Raw genomic sequence first — 23,745 nt, forward strand, 5'->3', positions numbered from 1 at the left:
TCATCTGAATAGCTGTCGAACATTTCTTTTGACCTGGGAAATCCTTTTTGTGGGGGTTAAAACCATACTGTTCAAATACTACTATAGTTTTCTATGTCAAATAATGAGGATCAGATACACCACTGACAGACCTGTAAAAGAGTGTGTGTTTTGTCTGGAGGGCGATGTATTGTCAGTAGATAATAGATATATACCCCAAATATACAGATCTACAAAAAAAGACATATCACAAATGCTAATTGGCTTTTTTTGCACATTTAGACTTAACTTTTAAGTAGCTTTAAAGACATAATTAAAGTTAATTGGAGTTTTAAAAAATGGGTAAGTGAAACTTACCATTTAACTTAAATGATTTTTGTACCACAGGGAACAATATATTCAAACTGATTATTGCTTGTGTGATTTTATGAATGGAGAATACCACCAGGCTATCCAAATTTTATGCCCTATTTATTATAATGGATCAGCCTACAACAATGAAATATATAGGCCATGTGTAGAATTAAGGGAGATGAAAGAACAGGAAAGTTAATCATCCGATCAAAGTTAATGATTAACAGAGATTTTACAGAATTGATACCTAATAGGCTGTGACATGTTTGAATGACTTTTGATCAGATGTATTATAATGTGACAAAGATCTAATTCCCCCTATTTATCCCTATTAAGATCCGAGACTAACAGTATCACTGACCTAGTGTTATTAAGATTATCCTGTGTGTGATGTATTATACTGTACAAGACTTCAATGACACCCCCACGTAGAACGTAATGGCTCCCTGGCTCCCAGACTCTTACACTCTGTTTTCACATTTGTCTTAATTTTAGTCTTGATGTCTCAGTTTATCCAGACTTTCTCAGAGATTTTCTTTCCTTGTTAGAATTTAGATATGGCTGTAACACTCATCATTGAGTTTAAATGATTTGGAATGATACATTTAAAACTTCATAATTTGATATTTAAAGGTTTTTGTCAACTCAAGGCCAAGTCCTTGGAAATTTTGTCAGATATTAAGGAAAAAGGAAATTGTTACCTACATTGCCTCGTATATCATACCTGTTTTTGATGATGATAATATGCGCTTACATGTCCTTCAGCATTTTCACTGTGAGATTGTAAACTTGTAGTGTAATTATCTGAAGGATACTGTGTATTCATTACCTGACTTTGAATTGAAGATTCATTCAACAGCTCTTAAACCTTTGACTTTTTATTTTCACTGAGATGTAAAAATGAAATACAAAAATTTAGAAAAAAAAGTAGTAAATCTGATAGCCATACCATTACAAGTTGTGCATTACCTTTTCATTCTGACAGATTCATCCTACTATCAAGGACATCTTGTGTATAGCATCTGTAGCATTGTTGAGAAATAACCCGTTTTCCCAACTAATGGGTTACAAGGGTAAACTTAAGAAAAGAAAATAATGGTTTAGGTATATTACATGACAATCATTTTTACTTTTAACAAACACGTCAGATTCCATGTTTTGCTATTTATATATCTGTTAAAACGGCGAGAACGATAACTGAAACACTTATGAAGACGTTGCTCTGCCTATACATTGTAAGCAGTTGTCAAGGATGATTTTAGTCTTGTAATGCCAACAATAGAAGGATGGCAAAGATTATACAATCCGTGTTAAGTATTGTCACTGGTGTATGGGTGTCATAAAGCATGGAATTTTATATAAAACCCCATGTGTTTGTTATTATCAAGCAGAAATGAACTGAGAATAAAAAAATTTCATTTGAAAGAAAAATGTGTCTGTAAAGGAAAATTACATTGGAATGCATGATGTCCTAGTTCTAATGTCCAACTTCTCACCATATCTTCGTTCTGATGGGTTCAATCAAGTACGCACCACTGTTGCATCTAAATTACCTTTAACTTAGTTACATAGAATATCCCACCAAAACACTAGCATCCAATACAGCCAAGGCATTGTGATGATTATCTTTTCAATAATTCAGCTGTTTATCTTCTACTTAAACTGACCAATTTCTGGTATTTAGCAAAAAAGGATATCTGACAGTTTTAATTAAGGTGTTGTCAAGCTAACAATTCTTGTGTTAAACATGTTAAGGTATCTTGTCAAAAGGTAGATATTAGATCATATTTCATACAAAAAAACGTGTTTTTGGAGTCCTGTGTTTAAGACAGGCGTTAAGTTTCTCCATCTTCTTACATATCTGATCAGCAACGCAGACAACTCAGGTCTCTATCTTCTGCCCAATTACCAGAAACAAAGGACAGACGTTCTGTCTAGTCTTCCTCTGAATTTTTAAAGCCCTTCTTGCTATCACCAATTGTGTTCATTCAATAGGACATTCATTAGCATTACAGTGTCTGTCTCAAGGAAAACATTTTTTTTGATACTTAACAGGTATCTTCTTCTTAAAGATATTTCTCATTTTTCTAAAGAAAAAATTACTTAACTAAAGTGATTGAGCTCCGTTTGTCTACCTGTCCACTTTTACTCAAGAAAATATCTCAATATCAAGGAGTCAGAAATATTTATCGTTGTGGTTCTCTATTGTATAAAGATGTGTGATAGAGACTTCGAGTTCTTGAGGTCAAGGTTGAGTTTGTCAGCAGGGCTGGAACAGGATGACATATTGTCAAAGTTACAATGCATTGTTCCTGCTGGTTCAGTTCTCATGATTATAAACTACAACTCAAGGTCAAAGTCATTGTTACAAATATGATTTTAAAAGTATCTTCTGTTCAAACTTCGTTGTATACCATTTTCTGGTGTGTCATTTTGTTTCTGTCGATGCTAAGAGGATTTACATGATTGTCAGAACTCTACGTATGTCAGATCCCAATATGTCAATATGTCACTACTGTTAGAGTAACTGAAACATTAGATCCCAATATGTCAATATGTCAGATCCCAATATGTCAATATGTCACTACTGTTAGAGTAACTGAAACATTAAGGACAAGAAACTGTTGGTATGTTTTTCTTCCTTTTTGTTCCTATTTTTACATATTTCACTTAATAAATAACAATCTGTTATCCAGATCTCGTTCTACCAGATTTCTGTGATGGCTTATGATTGGCTGAAAGTGGTAGACCACAATAATTCTTTTCCTCCGTATAAATTTTGCTGTACAATCCGCTGGTTTACCTCCTATTGTCAGTGGCTTGTTGGTCTAAATAAACCCAGATCGCGATCCAATGTACGTTGTTGGTCACTTCATGGTTTTTTTTTTTTTTTTGTTTCTCAGGAAGCTGAGAAATAGAGAAGTCTGTATTATGGGTGTGTCATGGTTAAGACACTAGCCTGATTGTTCTAGATGGAAGTGACATACCTCCTGTATGTTGTCCTGTGAGGTAGTCTACAGGTACAGAAAGGAGACCTCATAATGACCGTGGCTGTTCAAGGGTTGATAAACCCAGTAAACATCTCATGTTGTTTCAGGCCTGATAATTAGAGGATTAGAACTCTATCTACGATATAGTCTCTGTATAGAGGTGTAACAGCTTACAAATTCTGTTCAAACGGAGTTAATTTACAGCTGTAATTCTCATCCATTAATATGCTAATGACATAACATCATTTCAGAGATGTTTCAGGTGTGATGTAATGTTGGAATATAATTGAACTGATAAATTATTGACACATTGAATGGAATTCAAGGTCATTCAAACTGACACATGTCAATTTGCATCTTTATTCCAGTTTGTTATTAAGAGATGAGCTGATTAGAAAATAAAAACATATTATTTGTAGTGAGTTTCGATAATAAATCAAAACTTATCAAAATATAAGGTGTAATTGTATAAAAACAAGTGGTTTGACTATGACCAAAATATATAGATGTGGTTTCTGTATTAAATACCTCAGTATTTTGAGTTGTTTTATTTTCATCACTATTTCATTGTGTATGTCAGCAATTTACATACCAATGAAATGTTTGTTTATAGATTATAATTGGATTTTACATGAATTATCTGAATTTATGAAATTTGAAAAATGATGTCTAGGAATTTTAAAAGGTCACGAAAATAAGAAATTTCATATATCCGTTATCAAATGAATTTAAAATACTTTTTATCACATGATGAATTTTTGAAGCAAATATGGTAGAAAACTTCCAAGTCACAACATCTCAATATCTATAGTCACCATTGTTACCACACAATGCCATTTGTGAATAGAAGACATCACTTAATTATCTAAACGTGAGCATGTGTAATACAGAAAACTATGACAAGGGTATATTCACTGAAAATTAAGGCAAGTCAGATGACCCTGTTAGCTGAGTGACAGAGACTGTATTTAACACTATGTAAAGTCACATCACCCTGTCAGCTCAGTGACAGAAACCATATTTAACACTATGTACAAGTCACATCACCCTGTCAGCTCAGTGACAGAGACTGTATTTAACACTATGTACAAGTCACATCACCCTGTCAGCTCAGTGACAGAAACCATATTTAACACTTAGTACAAGTCTCACCGACCTGTCAGCTCAGTGACAGAAACAACATTTAACACTATGTAAAGTCACATCACCCTGTCAGCTGAGTGACAGAGACTGTATTTAACACTTAGTACAAGTCACATCACCCTGTCAGCTCAGTGACAGGGACTGTATTTAACACTTAGTACAAGTCACATAAAGCCTGTCAGCTCAGTGACAGAGACCATATTTAACACTATGTACAAGTCACACTGACCCCTCAGCTCAGTGACAGAGACCATATTTAACACTATGTACAAGTCACACTGACCTGTCAGCTCAGTGACAGAGACCATATTTAACACTATTTAAAGTCACATCACCCGGTCAGCTGAGTGACAGAGACTGTATTTAACACTATGTACAAGTCACACCGACCTGTCAGCTCAGTGACAGAAACCATATTTAACACTATGTACAAGTCACACCGACCCACTCCTGTTCCAGTATGTTTGTTGAAATCTACTTTTTTGGTGTCCTTGGTCCTGTTTTGATTCCTATTGACTTAATCCAGGAAAATATCTGTGATTTATGTTTACCATTGCAGTATATCAGAACATGTATCTAAACCTACATTGTGAATTAAAGTGGTTTCTGATATAATCATGATCTGCCTGTTATATAATATATAGTATTGGTCATTAATCATGATGTTTGTGAAGCCTCAGTTACCAGTCAGTGAATATACAGTTATGTATACAGTGATATTAATCCTCCCTCAGTTTATAAAGATGTATTTGATTTTTTGTAGTAAAAGTCAAATATATACACCATCATATCATATTACATAATCATTTGTGTTATCTCCATAGTGATGATAAGCTTGATGTATGGGAATATGACTGTTGAGATAGGACTTGTATAATTTGATATAAATGTGACAATGATTAACTGTTATCTATACATGTCAAAGATATTATCTTGAGTTTTTGCAAATCAGATAAACATATTTGTCTGAGATATAAAGCCCAAAGTATTCAGTAATGAAGACCTAAGTCCATAAACTTCAGTAAAATATTGCAGTTCATAATGTAAGTTATTGTTCCTGTCCCAAGACTTCATGTCTAGTTTCTTATATCTCACCAGACAATACACAAGTATTGGGCAACCAAGTTTATCTATCAATAAGCCCATGCCTGGTAATAAGCCCACCCATTATATATTCCAGTTCACCAATAATATTAACCAATGTCTTTTCATTTTCCTGTAATGAGCCCACCTTTTGAGATTGAATAAGAAGTAATGTGTTGTCTCTTTAAGATTATTTTGTTAAATAATAACAGATTTTGTCTTTATGGATCTGTATTTATCAGTGAAGAAAGGATAAAAAAGAGTTGTAACCGCAGTATGCCAGACTCAGATGAATTGCACCTTCCAACATCATATTGTGAATTAGAAATGACAGTGCAATTCGCACTCAGATGTTTTATCCTTCTGGGAATCCAGTAAAAAGGAAAAGAAAAAAAAAACAGAAAAAAATGCAATTCGCACTCAGCTATTTTATCCTTATGGGAATCCAGTAAAAAGGGAGAAAAAACCCAGAAAAAACGCAATTCGCACTCAGATGTTTTATCCTTCTGGGACTCTTGTAGAAATCCAGAAGAAAAAATAAATGAAAAAAAAACGAAAAAAAAAAATCACAAGTCCAGATAGAAAGTAAGGAAAATTCAACAAACTTAAGAATAGTAGAAGTCCAGAAGGAAAGACCAAATAAATTAAAAAAAGGAAACAAGGACAAAAATTAAAAAGCTGAAGAACTATAGAAGTGTAGATATTTTGAACGAATATTAGGAAAAATTTGACAAGCTTCAGATATTTAGAACTGTAGAAATCCTGATGAAAAATCAGGAAAAAACCAGCAAGCTCAACAATTGTATTAGTGTAAAAAAAAAATTCAGAAAGAAAATAAGGTAAGACTTAACATCAGTAGGGCCATGTCAATCTATTTAGTAATTTTATATTTTAGATAAAGGATACCTGAAATGTAATTTATTTCTCACAAAACTGAGATCGTTTTATAATTTAATCACTCTGTGAACAAATTTGAGTAAGAATCACATTTAAATGGGTCTGATTAGTGATGTCATTAAGGAATCCTTTTGTTAATTGTGTTTAAACAATTCAGTCCAATGTTGAATCATTCTTTCAGAAAAGGACTCCTAAGGTAGTGCTGGAAACCTCAGATATCCATGTCATGACCTTTTTCTACTTTTTCTAACTTAATAATCTGATTCTAGAAAAAAATGTAATCTGAGACAAGTTGAATGATCACCAGAAATTCTTTATGTATTTCTTGTCGACTTTTGTTAGTATAGTTATCGTAATTTTTCATTTGGATTATAGATAAAGCAAAATTTGAATTGATTCTCAGGATATACAAATCTGCCATGAAATACAGTATTATTCTTGTTTGGGAATATGTTGTCTGATCAAAATTAAAACAAAACTCTGCAACCTTTAATACAGTTCAATACGTTTCCGTCAGTTCAACAAATCTTATCCAGGTCAGTGTTCATTTGATATCTTAGATTAACTGATATGCATGTTCAGTGCACCTAGTAACTTTGCTCTGTAAGAATAGCACAGACTGCAGTCCCAAACATCAAGGGTGAAGGTCATCAAGATTTTACCTGGGATAAAATTACTATCAGAGGATCATTTTACAAAGATTCAGGCGTCAGTTGGAAATGTGAAACTTGATTAGATGACAATAATGGTAGAGTTCTGCTACATTTAAGCAATGATTGCCATGATTAATGATCAATCTGAATGGAAAGAAACTTTTTATTTTATGTTTTTATGGCAGGTTTATTACATGTAATTAAGATTTTTTATATATATTTTATAGGGACTTGTCCACTTTAAGGAATCTGATGATTTTAAAGTCTTGCTGAATATCACAGCGCCCTCTATTGACAAAGCCTATGCTGTACACTCACAGATGGTTGCCGACAAGGGGAGACTACTCATTCAAGTGGTACGATGTGCTAATGGACAAGATTTAATTCAATTCTCATTATTAGTATTGTTTGTGCTATTCAAAGAAACAATAATTTGTGACTGATAATCCAATTCTTATATTAAAATGTTTGCTGTCCAATCTGATTTCCCATCACAAATATTTGTGTTTTGAATTTTTTGTAGGTTCAAACATCTTGCAAGTAATTTAACTTGGAGCAATTGTGATTTATATCAAGTCTTTCAATTTAAATTTGCATTTTATATATAGAATTAAAACTGTCTCAGTTAGTCATGATGAAGCTGAAAAGACTGAATATTGTAATTGTTTCAGTATGAAGAACCTTCTGCAGGACATCCCATAAGTCTCGGGTGGATATTCCTCCTGGTTGGTATATCAGCCTGTATTGTAGCCACATTAGCTGTCCTGTATGCCGTGTGGTGGTACTGCAGTAAAAAATACATTGACATTGAACAAGACAACCTACGCCATGGCAATGTGATGTATCGTGCAAGGAACAGTATGCACCTGTCCGCTACACAGGCGGAGGAAATCATGTTGTCGCGAGGCGATGATGACCATGATACTTTTCCAAATGACGACCCACTGAGAGGAGTACCAGAACTTCCTGAACAGGAAGAAGCAGAAGCTATGGAGATGGTCAGTTAATGATACATGATTATATGATATAAAACCTGCAGCAGGGAACACAACCTTTTAGAAACAATATCATGTTGAAGCATTAAGGTTTCTACAAAGATAACTTTTCATTTAAGCTAGGATCATGAAGCTTGTGTTAACATTGATCATTCAAATGCTTTTGCCTGCAAAGCATTAAGTACAAAATTATTACCCATTGTTAAAATTTTGTGTCGGGAGTACAAATTGGCTTACATTTAATTTAGGATAATGAAACATTTACATTGGTCATATTAAGAAGATGTCCAATATATCAAATTCAGGGCCTGCATCCCTTAATTAAAGAGTTATTGCCCTTTGTTCAAATTTTGTGTCATGAACATTTACTTTGCTTGCATTAAAATTAGAATAATGGGATTTGGTGTATACATTGGTCAAACTAAGGAGACATGCAGTGTGCTTGCAAACCCCTTGATTACAGAGTTATTGGCCTTTGTTAAACCTTATATGTCCACGCATAACTCTGCATTTATATAAGCTAGGACAATGAAACTTGGTGTATACATTTATCATACATAGAGGATGTTCTGTGTACCAAATGCAGTGCCTTAAACCCCTTAATTATAAGCCTTCGTTGAAATTTTGTTTCCAATAAAGTCCTTTTCAGGGAGCATTCATCTGTTTTACTGGTCCTCTCATCATTATTAGTGCTTGCTTGTACCAATATTTGAGAAAAAGATTGAAGTTACATCCGATCACACTGCATTAGATTCAGATACCTAAAAGTTGGTACATGTGTGTGGTGTGTGTCAAAATTACATTTGGTTTTGGTGCATATTGCATAAGGTAGCAACTTTGATGATCTTTAAAAGATGACACATATCCAAGATATTTTTTCTGATAATTGGTATTTAGAAATAACTCATTGAAATTACTTATTCAAATTAATCAAAATGGAAAACTATTTTTTATGCCCCCGCCATTTATGGCCGGGGGCATATAGCGTTGCCCATGTCCATCCGTCCCGTCCCCGTCCTGTCCCCGTCACGTCCCGTCACGTCGCGTCCCGTCACGTCGCGTCGCATCCAAAATCAGTATATACCACCTAACAACTTCATTCGGACCTTTCACTATTATTTCACATGGGGGGGGGCGGGGGCATTCATGTCTTACAGACATTTTCTAGTTTCATTTTATTGTTAGTCGAATCAGGCGGTTACACTCCATACCTCTTTTGTTGAATATACTCCTTACGTTCAAGAAAAGATAAATAAATTTGTCCTTTCAGATAGATGTGTAATGGCAACTGCTGTTGAAACAGTGGATCATCTGAGACATCTCTGTTATAGTGTGTTCGAAATTGTTTTTATGTATTGAAATATTTTTCATCTTTTTTGATGTTTTGACAGGAGGAATTACAGGCCACAGAAAAGCATGGGATAGATGGGGACAATGATGACTATGAGAAAAGGGTTGCTAAGAAACGACTACAGGCCCAAGCTAGAAAGCTACACAAAGATTATTACAAGAAAGAAATAATCCGACGTAAGAGACATCCCTCTCTTAACGACCCACCATCTTATGATGCTGTGATGGAGTATCCAAATGAATCAAGCGACGAGTCTGATGAATCACCAGAACATGATACCAGTAACCGACGGTTACTGCCAACTATAGAGGGTTCTGATACATCTCTTGGTGACAGAACTTACCAAAATGTTTACAGGGATGGTGCCATCACCACATTCCGAACATTAGACACACACATTCCCGTGGCACATTCAGACGGTGACCTTACTCTCGCGAACTTGGCTACTCGTAGAGGGCGCCACTTGCCTCGACTTGCTAAGGGCATGGTAACTCCTCCAGTTGCTATGTCAGAGGAGTTAGCTCATGGACCGTCTTTCCCTAACACTGCTATTGTTGCGGCAGCTGCTGCTAGTAAAGACAGTAAAGAGACAGTGGTTATCCGTGAGGATAGCAATGCTTCTCCTTTCAGGGTAACAGCTGTTGTACACCAAACTACACCACAGTCTCCAGAACATGCTGGGTCAAGACCAGGCAGTACAACTGGATCTCGACCAGGTAGTGTTACGGGGTCAAGGCCTGGGAGTGGTAAAGGGTCACGACCTGGAAGTAGCACAGGTTCACGGGTTGGCAGTAACTCCCAGCTCAGGCCAGCTTATGCAACAATTAATCAAAACCATCCTGTGTCTACCATGGATTCGGGGATCTACACATTGGAGAAAAACCCAATGGACATTCCATTGACTAGCTTCAAGAGCCGAGGACCTCCTCCACCGATTCCTGTCAAACCCCCAGTTCTACCAACAATCAGGAATACACCAGGTATTTTTATCCTCACCTTGTAATTCTGATGATCTATTGTAATGTTCAGCATAAACAATTATCTCTCTGTGTTTTCTCACATATATCTAATTAAGATTTTATTTTGTGTTTTTCAAAACTCATGCAATTATTTTCAGGTGCTAGAAGCCCTCAAACATCAGAACCACAGGACTTCTACCAATATGGGAAATTGGAGAACTCCGGCAACCCTTATCCCCCATCATTAATGACATCAGATAGTGTCACAAGCCCAGGTGGTCATCGCATTAGTGAAAGTTTAACAAGCCCAGGAGGTCACCGTTTTAGTTTGATGAGTGAGAAAACGTTTTCTCTTTATGGTAGCAGTGAGATTTTTGACTCTAATCAACAACAGCGTGACAAAGACTTTGACCAGGAAGACAGTGAATCGGATATTGAGGTTGAAATTCCACCACTTGGAGACTCCGATGCCGATATTTTATCTGATGCAAGTCTGCCCCTTCCAAGTCCTCCAGCCTTTATCAGACCACATGGGGCCAATTACACATTTGATGGAAGTCCAATTAGTCCTGCAGCCAGGAAGTTCCTGTATGGAGACAGTCTTCATGGTATTTCAGCCATGTCTCCCGGATTGGACGACTGGGATGACATGAGAGGTGGGCCATTAGAAACATTTTCACTACTAATTGTAATTGATAGCCTGAGTTCAAATTTGACAATTTCAAAAAAAAAAAAAAAATCTGCTATTTCCGATAATTTTCTATAAAAAATGATGCCTGTATTTTAGTTCTGAATTAAGTGACCTTTCATATCTTTAAAATGATTGACACTTGATATTAGTGTTTCAAACATTGGTAACAGTTATAACTACACTATGTAAAAGTTTTAGTAAAGTATTAACAAAAAAGGATATAGTAGGCAAGCTCTACAAGAAAAACTTAGAGAAAAGTTTATAGTAATAAAAGTCTCCAGGTGAAAAAAATCAAATTTTAGTAATCTCATCTCAAATGGAAATAAATTTAAAGTCTTCAAGAAAAACTTCTGGACTTTATTTAAATAGAAATTAATCTTAACTATTATCAAAAAATTATTTTGGACAAGTTAAACACATTTCTTATTAAGTGTTTATTAATTTGTCATCCTGTTGTGCTTACCAGTACTTGAAAATTTTCACATAAATCGTAAGACAGCAGCACAGGTTCCTCACTGTCATTATTTAAACTTCCAGTCTGTTGTGTTGGATACATCAGAATACCATACAAACATTGATATTGTATTTTACTCCGTTATTTTATATCACATTATACTAGCTACTTAACGTATTATGGAGCAGATTTATTTACTTGAAACATTTATTCATTTAGGTTTATTGAGGTAATTTGCTGTCTGACATTGCCCCAAGGGCGCAGGTATTAGCAGGTTCTCTAAGCATACTTTAACTTTTTTTAAAAAAAAAAAATGTCTTTTAATGCAGTTTATTCATTACAAATCAACAAGATACAGTTCTGTATCACAACATTAATATGTTATTGTGTCTGTTTTAGAGAGTTATTTTCTGTAAGAAAAAAAATCATTCAGAAGAAATGCCCATAGCACATGTGTTATGTTACCTGTTACAGAAGGTTAACAGTAACTGACCAATCACAATAACTATTACAGTTGGTCACCAGTAACAGACCAATTACAATAACTGTTACAGATGGCCATCAGAAAATGATTAATCACAACAGGTGTTACAGAAAAGTCAACAGTATCTTGACCAATTATAATTGTTACAAATGGTCAACTGTAACTGACCAATTACTGGAGAGACATAATAATAGTCAGTATAAATAAATTCTAGGTACAGACCAGAAGCGACCGATATAAACTAACAATTAAGACGAAGGATTTGGATCTGAATATATAGGCCTAAAGGAGTTCAGTAACAACTCAGTAACACTAAGTAAGTAATTACATTAACTGTTATAGAATGTCAACTGTAATATTCTGTTGCTCTTCTCGTTACAGGTGGTCGACTGATAGCAGCCACTGCCTCGCCTACCAATACACTGGACAAGCACTTTGTGTTCCCTCCTCCACAGCAGTCCCAAGACTCTGGGATGTCGGATGGACCAGATATGTCCAGCTTTAATGACAATAACGGCACCTCCACACCCCCACCTCTCCCTCCACCAAATCCGGTTAGTATGCTTGGCAAAACTTCATTTTTCTGTTGTAAAAGAAGCAAGTCATTGTGGCACAAAAGTAACAGAAAAGGAAAAAAGTTTTCCTGCTAATTGCCTAAAACAGAAATTGAACCTGGATATCTGACATAACAACCCATTTGCTCAAATGAGTCAAAAGAATCTTGTTCTTAGTGACAAGAGACAACTATCATTGTACACACAAGCCACGCTGACCTTTTCCTTTTAACGTATTTACATTTTAGATGTACTTGTCTTTTACCGTTTGAAAAAGTTGAAAATATTTTTGGAATATGCCTTTATCCATGTAACTGAATTATTAAATCGTGTGTTACAGGTACAGAGAAGTATTTCCGATATACAAGGTAACCACATCAGTCTTCAAACCCCACCAAGGAAGACATATCACTCCCCACATCGGTATTCCAGTACAAGAGAGGAAGCGCGGTCGCCCCACCATCTTCATCCCGAGGGACGGGAGTATGCAGAACAGAACGGCCACAGAGAACGACAGCGTCAGCTCTCTGGAGGAAAACCTGGCAGAGGAAGAGGTGGAAGGCCTTTATTAGGACCAAAAGTGTAGGTAGAATTCTTAGGCTTTTAGCTAGGAAACACAATCTGAGGTGTAAAGCAAATTAGCGTCCTGTAGGAGTAAGCAGGAAGGGCATATAAATAACATATACAAGTGTAAATTTGATTATTCTTACTCCATAAAGGGGCTTGAAGTAATAATTTGTGATAACTGGCTTTTATTTTTTTCTGGGATGGTAAACTTTGAAAAACCTTAGAAATTAAAGTATGACATTAAACTGTCAGGAATTTACATATGAGAGAAGGCTGGGAATAGGGCATAAATACAATCTTATTTCTTTCTCTCCCACACTGTAATTGAGGACTGTCATGGAAAATGGGCTGAAGATATTCATAGTGGTTGGAAACTCCCTCAGCTCTCCTTGTACATGTGCCACTTTGAATTCTAGCTCATTTCATAATTTTGTGATTTGGTTTAACTGATATTGATCACTTTTATTTTGCTTAAATGTGTTTCCATTCAAGCCAACAAAAGTATGTAAGTGATATCAGTGGTGATGACAATAACTTGTTCATAAATGTTGTAAAATAGAATTTATGATAATTGAAATCTACCAACTACCTATGTAATAATATATACTTTATCAAACTAGGATATTGCTGCATAAAAGTTGTCTTCATAAATACATAAAAGTACATAATGTCTTGCGCTACTTTTTACACACGTGTGTTATCAAAGTAGTAACTCTCTAAGGATCTTCTTTTTTCTTTTCTTTTTTTTTTCTGTTTCCGTTTTATTTCTGTGATTTTCCCGGAAATATCCTGAAAGTTGACTTCATTATTGATAGCAAACTTTTTTTTGTCTTTCAAGCTTACATCTGACTATCCTATCAACGTTCTGTATCTTGAGTTTGGCAAGTGGAGTCTATGCAAAAATGGCGAAGCCCGAAACTGAAGTGTATATGACTGTGTATGCTCCCCGAGACTTTTTGGCTGCCCATCGTATCAACGTCTTCTTCAATCAGGACAAGAAAGCTGACATTGAAGCATCCCCATTTGATGTTCAGCCTTATGGTACAGTGTTCTTAAACAGATTCATACTGAAATCAAACCTTGCTTATTCTACAGCAACATTTTGTGAAGTGTTTTTCCAACATTTCATGATAAAAAGCTTGATTCCTTTTATCTAACATTATATATTGTGTATACTGAAGTAAAACATTGGGTATGGTCACTAAAAATACAATTATTTTAAATTCTGGTGCATTGTAATTTTTCAAGGAATTGAATTTTATGTGTAATTGAGGGTAAATTAAATTACATCAAATGATTATTTTATTAATTGAACTAAAAAATTCCCAGGAGATATTGATTCTGATTTCCTTATTGAAGTTGCCTCGGATCCAATTCTGTGGCGCATGAACTCTTCCTTGTGTAAGAGAAACAAATGTGCCCAGGGATGTGACGAGAACACCGGGCGCTGTATTTGTAAGAAGGGTTACAAACTGGACAAGGATGGAATTTGTAAAGGTAAATATTTATACAGGCATGTGTTATTAAAAAGTGTGTAACACATTGAGTGATTGTATCTACCAGTCTATAATCAAGCCTGCCTTCAGAAACCACTGGATTGTTACTGTAAAACCTGTCTTGAGAGACCAACCCTTCTGTCACTACAGTAGAATTTGTCTAGAGAGATATCTGTCTTGAGTGACCAACCCTTCTGTCACTACAGTAGAATTTGTCTAGAGATATCTGTCTTGATTGACCAACCCTTCTGTCACTACAGTAGAATTTATCTTGAGAGATATCTGTCTTGAGAGACCAACACTTCTGTCACTACAGTAGAATTTGTGTAGAGAGATATCTGTCTTGAGAGACCAACACTTTTGTCACTACAGTAGAATTTATCTTGAGAGATATCTGTCTTGAGAGACCAACACTTCTGTCACTACAGTAGAATTTGTGTAGAGAGATATCTGTCTTGAGAGACCAACCCTTCTGTCACTACAGTAGAATTTGTCTAGAGATATATCTGTCTTGAGTGACCAACCCTTCTGTCACTACAGTAGAATTTGTTTAGAGAGATATCTGTCTTGAGAGACCAACCGTTCTGTCACTACAGTAATTGAGATTACATTGAGAGCATTCCCTCCGTCACTACAGTAAAACGTGCCTTAAGAGACCATTCCTTTGGTCATTACAGTTGACCCTGCCTTTACAGACCACCCATTATTTCACTTTGACAGATGTTTGTCTTCACAGATTATCCATTTTGTCACTACAGTAGAACCTGTCTAGAAAGACCACCTCTTCTGTCACTACAGTAGAACCTGTCTAGAAAGACCACCTCTTCTGTCACTACAGTAGAACCTGTCTAGAAAGATCTTGAGAGATCAACCATCCTGTCACTACAGTAGAAATTACCTTCAGAGATCATCCCCTCTGTCACAACAGTAAAACCTGCCTTGACAGACCATCCATTTTGTCACTACAGTAGAACCTGTCTAGAAAGACCACCTCTTCTGTCACTACAGTATATCCTGTCTTGAGAGATCAACCATCCTGTCACTACAGTAGAAATTACCTTTGGAGATAATTCCCTTTGTCACTATAGTAAAACCTGTCTTGAGAGACCGTCCCTTTTATAACTACATTAGAACCCTGTCTTTAGATATTGGCTGTTCTGTCATGATTGTAGTACTTATCATTACATACCATCTATTCTGTTATAACAGTAGAATCTGTCTTGAGGGACCACCCCTCTGTCACTTCAATATAACCTGTCTTTAAAGAGAGACAGGTTTACCTGTTGCTGTTTTAGCAAATTTCCTATGTTTTAACAAAAAATATTGAAGGGAAAAAATCTGTATTTGGTTACTTAAAATTCAAGCACAAATACATACTATAGGACAATTTTCACTCTTTTGACAATATATTTTAGACTATTAATTTCAACACAGATGAATTTGGAAATAACTTTTCATAGTAATTAACTCTGGATTTTAATTTGCAAAGATGTGAACGAGTGTCATGAAATGACCTTCCGATGTCACAAGGATGCTGGTTGTCTGAACAGTAAAGGATCATACGATTGTCGCTGCAGCTTCCCTTTCTTTGGTGATGGAAAATATTGTGAAGGTAAGTTAAAGTCGATAGTTGTATTTATCATGTATTCCCAGCTTCACAGAAGTATATACAATCAAAACAGTACTTTGTTTAAGGGATGGCAGATTAATGAAAAAACAGCAGAGTAAAAGACAGTTCAAGAATTTTTTATTAAATAAGTATATATTGTCAGATAAGTACATGTAATACAGATAGTGATGTTCCAATTAAGCAACTTCGTTTAGTATTGGTTGGTTACACCAAATAACTAATTAGACAAATGCAGTCTTTCATGATTGATCATAAGTAAAATAAAAAATAACATTATCATTTCCCTTTCATTGGCAGAAAAAAATCTTAAATCTTAGTCCTGTCAACAAACATTACAATGTTACCATAAAAAGAAAAATCTACATTAAGAGAAAATTTATACCATAAAAGGAAAAATCTTCACAGCTAAAGGGGGAAATAATGTGAAATGTGTGAAACAACTAAAAGTTTATTTGTAATCATCAAGTTATCAAGGTGTCATGTTTCAATTTTATCTGTTTTTGCATTAATACCATACGTTTTGGTTGAAATAATTTATTCAGCAACACATTAACATGATATTGTAAAGCTAATTTTAGGGAAAATGAGAACATTTCTCCGTATCAAATTTGTGAAAATTCTGAAGTATATCTTGACTATGATACTGATCTTCATGAAAAAGGATGTAAAGACTAAGGTTTGCTTCAGTTTTTCATGTCCCTCTTTTCAGAGAGGTCTTAAGTCTTTACAATTTTATTCCTGTACCACCACAAATTATCTACAATCGGTTTGCTTCAGTTTTTAATGGTCCTCTTTTCAGAGGTCTGAAGTCTTTATAATTTTATTCCTATACCACCACAAATTATCATGGTAAGCTACACCTGAAAGAGAAAATATAATTGTTTTGCAGAATGTACTAAGGGCTGTCCAGAAAACATGTGGGAGGTACAAGGCTGCACAAACAAGCAGCCCAAGATCTGCCGAGGTGGGTGTCTGTAATGTAGTTTATGTAGTTGTCCTGTGTCTGTGTTTGTGGAATGACTCCAGCGTCCTCGTAAAATATGTTGCATTTCTTTGTAATACTATAATCCAACAATATGTTTGCATATCAGATCAGTCACGGATATCAAACACTGTAAACATGTCAATATTACAACTTCGCAAATACTGCAATATTAGCGAATAGAAAAGAAAAGATTCACATAACTTTATAGCTTTGAAAACAATTTTGTTAACAGTAAATCTTCAGCTGGCAGTTTGTAATATAGCTTCAGTATTGTACTGTGCATTTAAATGTGATGATTTCTAATTTTATTAAAATTGAATAATGCATTGTACTATCCTTTATAATTTTATGTAAAACTTTCGGTTAAGAAAGGATTAAATATTTATGTCGAAAATTTAAATGTGATTTTTTCGTTAAGTTATGATGTGATGAACTAGATGTGTTCATTCCTCTATTGTGTTGTCAGAGTCACATGTTGTGTGTTCTGTATATCATCGTCATTCATGTGTTAAAAAATCAGTGTTATTATATATACCTCAAAATTATTTTATATTATGAGAATGGTTGATTCTTCATATATATTTATAAGTTTTTATAACAACTTGTGTTATGATAGCTGGGCTCACTAGAGTTGTTAAATTTAATGTTTTAATAAATAGATTTTCCATTTTTTAACAGATTTAATTTTGACATTTGTCGAAGATTTGCATGTGATAATTTTTTCATGTTTCACTGTCTTACATTGACATATAAAGTATGTGTGGCTCAGACAAGTTTGTATGCAACAGAAGTTTGTAATTATGGCATTAGATAAACAGAATTTAAACAAAAATATACAGTACCATGCATTAGTCAAATCAGTCCATTCAATTTGTTGGCCTTTATTATTATTTAAATCTGTCTATATTTTGATTGGACAAAATTTCACTGTTTAATTGGTTGAATAATGAATGAGGTCAAGCATGTCACCTGCTGGCTTCCCGCTATGTGTTGGCATGGCAAAACAACTTTATTTCATTAATTATAGTTTACATATTCTCAAAGTCAACAGAAAGATGGACGTCTTTGATATATTATCAGTAACTTATCACACTCAGATCAGATGTCCCCTGCAGCAATCTTTTTTTCTTTTTTTTTTTTTTTTTCATTGGTTTATTTAATTTCCTTGCAAATTTTAACTATGAAATCCATCAAAAATATCTAATGTTTCCGAAAATGAGTTATCTATTTTGTGAATGCTGTATTTTATATTTCTGAAAGGAATAGTGTTTCTTCATCAAAATCTGTCAGCAGAAATGATGTGATTAGAGATAGAAAAAACAAAAAGCAGAATAAATCATCATGCTGGAGTTCTGTTCCTTCATCAAATTTATCAATAAAAATTATATCATCAACAGCAAGAAGGAAAGGCAATTATTTTGGGCATTCTGTTGCTTTATCAAATTTATCTGATACATGATACTGCCTGGTGAGCACATTATAATTTAAGCTTAACTTTTTATTTTGTTTTTGTATTTCCCTTAGCCTGCACAAAAGTGTGTGTCGATGGCTTCTACTTGCTGAGTGCCTGCCACACAAACAATGACATCAGCTGTAGGAGTAAGTAACAAAGGGGGGGGATAACTCTTGTTTCTTTAAAATCTAGAGACTCTCTCATTGGATAATATAAAAAGGAATCAGTTTGGTGAAATTGTTGGTCACCCTTTTTAACAATCTTATTTTCCTCACAAAAGTATAACATTGTGTTCTCATGATGCATGTGAGTGGTTCTCTTTACCTGCACTTTAAATAAGGGAGATAACTGTTTCTTCACCTAATCAAGGCTCATCTCTTATCACAAGATGTTTACTAAACAAGGGGTATAACTTGATTTCTCCTTTGTCTATGAGACTGTTTAATCAATAGTTTTCAAATTTACTTCAACCATAGAATCATCCTGCAATAGTTCACTTTAAGCCATGTTTTTATTGATCCAATATCTGTGTCTTTCTTGTCAAATGTTTCACCTTTGACGTAAACAATTTTCACATTTAGCTGCCTAATGCTCTGGTTTTGCATGATCTGTTGTTCTTTGTGTATATATTTTCTTAAAAATGTTTTAAAAGTTAGTAACATCTTTTAAGGAGATGTTTTGATATTCAAATTACATCATATAAAATGCATTGATAAGATAACATGTTATTGTCGGATTTCATAATAAGAGAACATTTAACTGATCTGAGTTACAGGGAAGAAATCCTGAAAATAAAACAAAAACCATTTTTTATACACTGTATAGATAATTCTTATGTTCAGTTTTTAATGCAATATATCAATTTTAGGTACAATCTGAAAAGTCATATCAAAAGTATAATTATTGATTGAAAATTTCTTCATGTCTTTTTCCAATATCACAACAAAGACATGAAACATGTTTTTCGTGCAGACAAGATATATAATCTTTACCATTTTCTTTTTTTTTTTTTTCAATCATGTTACACACTGAAGGAACAAATTTGCAATTACCCAAATATATCTAAATCAAATGATTTTAAGGTCTAAAGGAATCATGGAATAAGAAATTATTCATTTTACAAACAAACTTCTTGATTTATTATCTAATATCCTGTTACAAGTTTTGTTGTAAGTTTCCTGTAAAATGAACAATTGATAAATTTTAATAATAGAAAAAAGTGTAATACAGAGTTATATGTTGGTTCTAAGGTTTCAGATAGATTTAAAGTTGAAAATTATATCCAATTAATTTTGTAACACCACATTACAAATCACTTTATTTTATGTAAGTAAGTCAGTGTATCATCAGAAATCAGAGGGTATAACTAGTTACAGGTTACTAGTGATTCTTTCTGGCAATGACTTCAGCCTTTTTACAAGTATAGCGTAGGTGACTTTCAGAGAAATAATAGCTGTATATGAAGATAAATAGGTTATATGTGACTTTAAGATAAATAGGATAAATAGGTTATATGTGACTTTAAGATAAATAGGATAAATAGGTTATATGTGACTTTATGATAAATAGGTTATATGTGACTTTATGATAAATAGGTTATATGTGATTTTATGATAAATACCACCGTAGGTTATATGTGACTTTAAGATAAATAGGTTATATGTGACTTTATGATAAATAGGTTATATGTGACTTTAAGATAAATAGGTTACATGTGATTTTATGATAAATATGTTGCATATTACTTAAAGATAAATATGTTTTCCAAGACCTTTAGATAATACATGTTTTCCAAGACCTTTAGATAATACATGTTGTTTACACCTTTCAGATAAATGTGTGTTATACATGACTGTCAGATAAATGTATGTTGTATATTACCTATCAATAAAGGTATATTGTTCATAGATGCCTTATAGATAAATGTGTTATGTATGACTTTGAGAAAAATGTATGTTTCATATGACTTTGAAATAAATATTTGTTGTGTATGACTTTCAGTGTGTCACCAGAAGTGTACAGGAGGTAGTTATGAATACAAGCAGTGTACAAGGAGACAAAATCGAGAGTGTCGAGGTAAATCTTTCTACTTACAGTAGGCAAGAGTGAAATATACTGCTGGGAAGCTGGGAGATACATTTTGTTTGATTTATTCACTTTAACAGAGCTGTGATAACCATGCTGTTCTTTCTTGGAAGAAAAAATGAAACTATATCGATTTTACAATGACTTGGAACAAATGATTTCTACTTAAATTCATTACTCTTGCTAGACTGTGAGGAAGCATGCAGATGGTCTTACTTTGGGAGGTAGTAGCACAGGGTCTTACTGTGGGAGGTAGTGTACAGGACCTTACTGTGGGAGGTAGTGTACAGGACCATACTGTGGGAGGTAGTACACAGGGTCTTACTGTGGGAGGTAGTGCACAGGACCTTACTGTGGGAGGTAGTGTACAGGACCTTACTGTGAGAGGTAGTGTACAGGACCTTACTGTGGGAGGAAGTGTACAGGAACTTACTGTGGGAGGTAGTACACAGGGTCTTACTTTGGGAGGTAGTACACAGGGTCTTACTGTGGGAGGTAGTACACAGGGTCTTACTGTGGGAGGTAGTGTACAGGACCTTACTGTGGGAGGTAGTGTACAGGGTCTCACTTTGGGAGGTAGTACACAGGGTCTTACTTTGGGAGGTAGTGCACAGGGTCTTACTGTGGGAGGTAGTGCACAGGGTCTTACTGTGGGAGGTAGTACACAGGGTCTTACTGTGGGAGGTACTAGAACAGGGTCTTACTGTGGGAGGTATTACACAGGGTCTTACTGTGGGAGGTAGTACACAGGGTCTTACTTTAGGAGGTAGTGCACAGGGTCTTACTGTGGGAGGTAGTACACAGGGTCTTACTGTGGGAGGTAGTGTACAGGACCTTACTGTGGGAGGTAGTGTACAGGGTCTCACTTTGGGAGGTAGTACACAGGGTCTTACTTTGGGAGGTAGTGCACAGGGTCTTACTGTGGGAGGTAGTGCACAGGGTCTTACTGTGGGAGGTAGTACACAGGGTCGTACTGTGGGAGGTAGTACACAGGGTCTTACTGTGGGAGGTAGTAGCACAGGGTCTTACTGTGGGAGGTAGTGCACAGGGTCTTACTGTGGGAGGTAGTACATAGGGTCTTACTGTGGGAGGTAGTACACAGGGTCTTACTTTGGGAGGTAGTAGCACAGGGTCTTACTGTGGGAGGTAGTGCACAGGGTCTTACTGTGGGAGGTAGTACATAGGGTCTTACTGTGGGAGGTAGTACACAGGGTCTTACTTTAGGAGGTAGTGCACAGGGTCTTACTGTGGGAGGTAGTGTACAGGACCTTACTGTGGGAGGTAGTGTACAGGGTCTCACTTTGGGAGGTAGTACACAGGGTCTTACTTTGGGAGGTAGTGCACAGGGTCTTACTGTGGGAGGTAGTGCACATGGTCTTACTGTGGGAGGTAGTACACAGGGTCGTACTGTGGGAGGTAGTACACAGGGTCTTACTGTGGGAGGTAGTAGCACAGGGTCTTACTGTGGGAGGTAGTGCACAGGGTCTTACTGTGGGAGGTAGTACATAGGGTCTTACTGTGGGAGGTAGTACACAGGGTCTTACTTTGGGAGGTAGTAGCACAGGGTCTTACTGTGGGAGGTAGTGCACAGGGTCTTACTGTGGGAGGTAGTACACAGGGTCTTACTGTGGGAGGTAGTACCAGGGTCTTACTGTGGGAGGTAGTAGAACAGGGTCTTACTGTGGGAGGTAGTACACAGGGTCTTACTGTGGGAGGTAGTACACAGGGTCTTACTTTGGGAGGTAGTAGCACAGGGTCTTACTGTGGGAGGTAGTGCACAGGGTCTTACTGTGGGAGGTATTACACAGGACCTTACTGTGGGAGGTAGTACACAGGGTCTTACTGTGGGAGGTAGTACACAGGGTCTTACTGTGGGAGGTAGTAGAACAGGGTCTTACTGTGGGAGGTAGTGCACAGGACCTTACTGTGGGAGGTAGTACACAGGGTCTTACTGTGGGAGGTAGTACACAGGGTCTTACTGTGGGAGGTAGTGCACAGGACCTTACTGTGGGAGGTAGTACACAGGGTCTTACTGTGGGAGGTAGTACACAGGGTCTTACTGTGGGAGGTAGTGCACAGGACCTTACTGTGGGAGGTAGTACACAGGGTCTTACTGTTGGAGGTAACTAAAGTAGAGGAGTGGGAGAACCTTGTTTGAACATATGAGATGAACTTTTGTTTGGAGGGTTTGATTGAAAATGATTTATTTGATAAAATCATGTTGTGGAATGACTTGCTTGTCAAACTTGAATATAATTTGCAATGTGTTAATTGTATTTCTATTAAAACCAGATCGATCAGAGTTGCAGAGGCCATTGACAAGTGAAAATGTTGTATATGAGAACCAATTGGAAGTCACAGATGAGGAGGCCAAAATGCCTTACACACCATCTGATTTCTCCGAAGTACGCAGATTTACGTTTCACAGAGGTCAGTGTTTTTGGATATACTCACAGTTTCACCACTGAAAGATTTATGTATAAGGAAAATTGTTTTTCTTTTTTATTTTTATTTTCAAGGCTTTTCTGTTAATTTAACGCAAGGAGAATTCAAACCTGTCAGAGATATATTTTACAATGACAAGGACTCATGAAAGACAAATAAGATAATCCTGGTCTTGAGAAAGCTTGCATTCGAGCACTTGATCATTATTATTTTCGCATATTTTGATGAAATAAGTTATATATTTTTTCCCTTCATATTTAGGATAAAATTTATATATTTTCATAACAGGATCAGGATTCTATATCAAAGTGGCCATCAAACAACTTAATCCAACCTTTGTGTTTGAACCTGTGGATCATGCTGACAACAATGACCTTAGGTCATTTCCAGGGCAACCAATGATCACTCGCCAGTATTGTCCATATCCTGTCCCAGCACATTATGAACTCTTTTATCTCAAGCACCAGGTACGATAAAAACACTTACATATTGTTGAC

General features: G+C 35.6%; 1 protein-coding gene across 1 annotated transcript in view; it reads left to right on the top strand.

Annotated features, from left to right (window-relative positions):
- LOC132548877 (uncharacterized) overlaps positions 1-23,745 on the top strand; it is a 68,968-nt gene that overhangs the window by 30,162 nt on the left and 15,061 nt on the right. The window contains exons 3-16 of the mRNA XM_060212775.1: positions 7,327-7,455; positions 7,771-8,097; positions 9,486-10,425; positions 10,563-11,060; positions 12,415-12,587; positions 12,928-13,169; positions 13,993-14,195; positions 14,514-14,651; positions 16,140-16,262; positions 17,170-17,244; positions 18,790-18,864; positions 20,720-20,794; positions 23,096-23,233; positions 23,537-23,715. Coding sequence (XP_060068758.1) covers positions 7,327-7,455; positions 7,771-8,097; positions 9,486-10,425; positions 10,563-11,060; positions 12,415-12,587; positions 12,928-13,169; positions 13,993-14,195; positions 14,514-14,651; positions 16,140-16,262; positions 17,170-17,244; positions 18,790-18,864; positions 20,720-20,794; positions 23,096-23,233; positions 23,537-23,715 — 3,315 coding nt within the window. The remainder of the gene's footprint in view (positions 1-7,326; positions 7,456-7,770; positions 8,098-9,485; positions 10,426-10,562; positions 11,061-12,414; positions 12,588-12,927; positions 13,170-13,992; positions 14,196-14,513; positions 14,652-16,139; positions 16,263-17,169; positions 17,245-18,789; positions 18,865-20,719; positions 20,795-23,095; positions 23,234-23,536; positions 23,716-23,745) is intronic.

Source organism: Ylistrum balloti, unplaced genomic scaffold, assembly GCF_031769215.1.
Source record: "Ylistrum balloti isolate Yb309-2 unplaced genomic scaffold, AGI_CSIRO_Ybal_v1 Utg370032, whole genome shotgun sequence".
Lineage (NCBI taxonomy): Eukaryota > Metazoa > Mollusca > Bivalvia > Pectinida > Pectinidae > Ylistrum > Ylistrum balloti.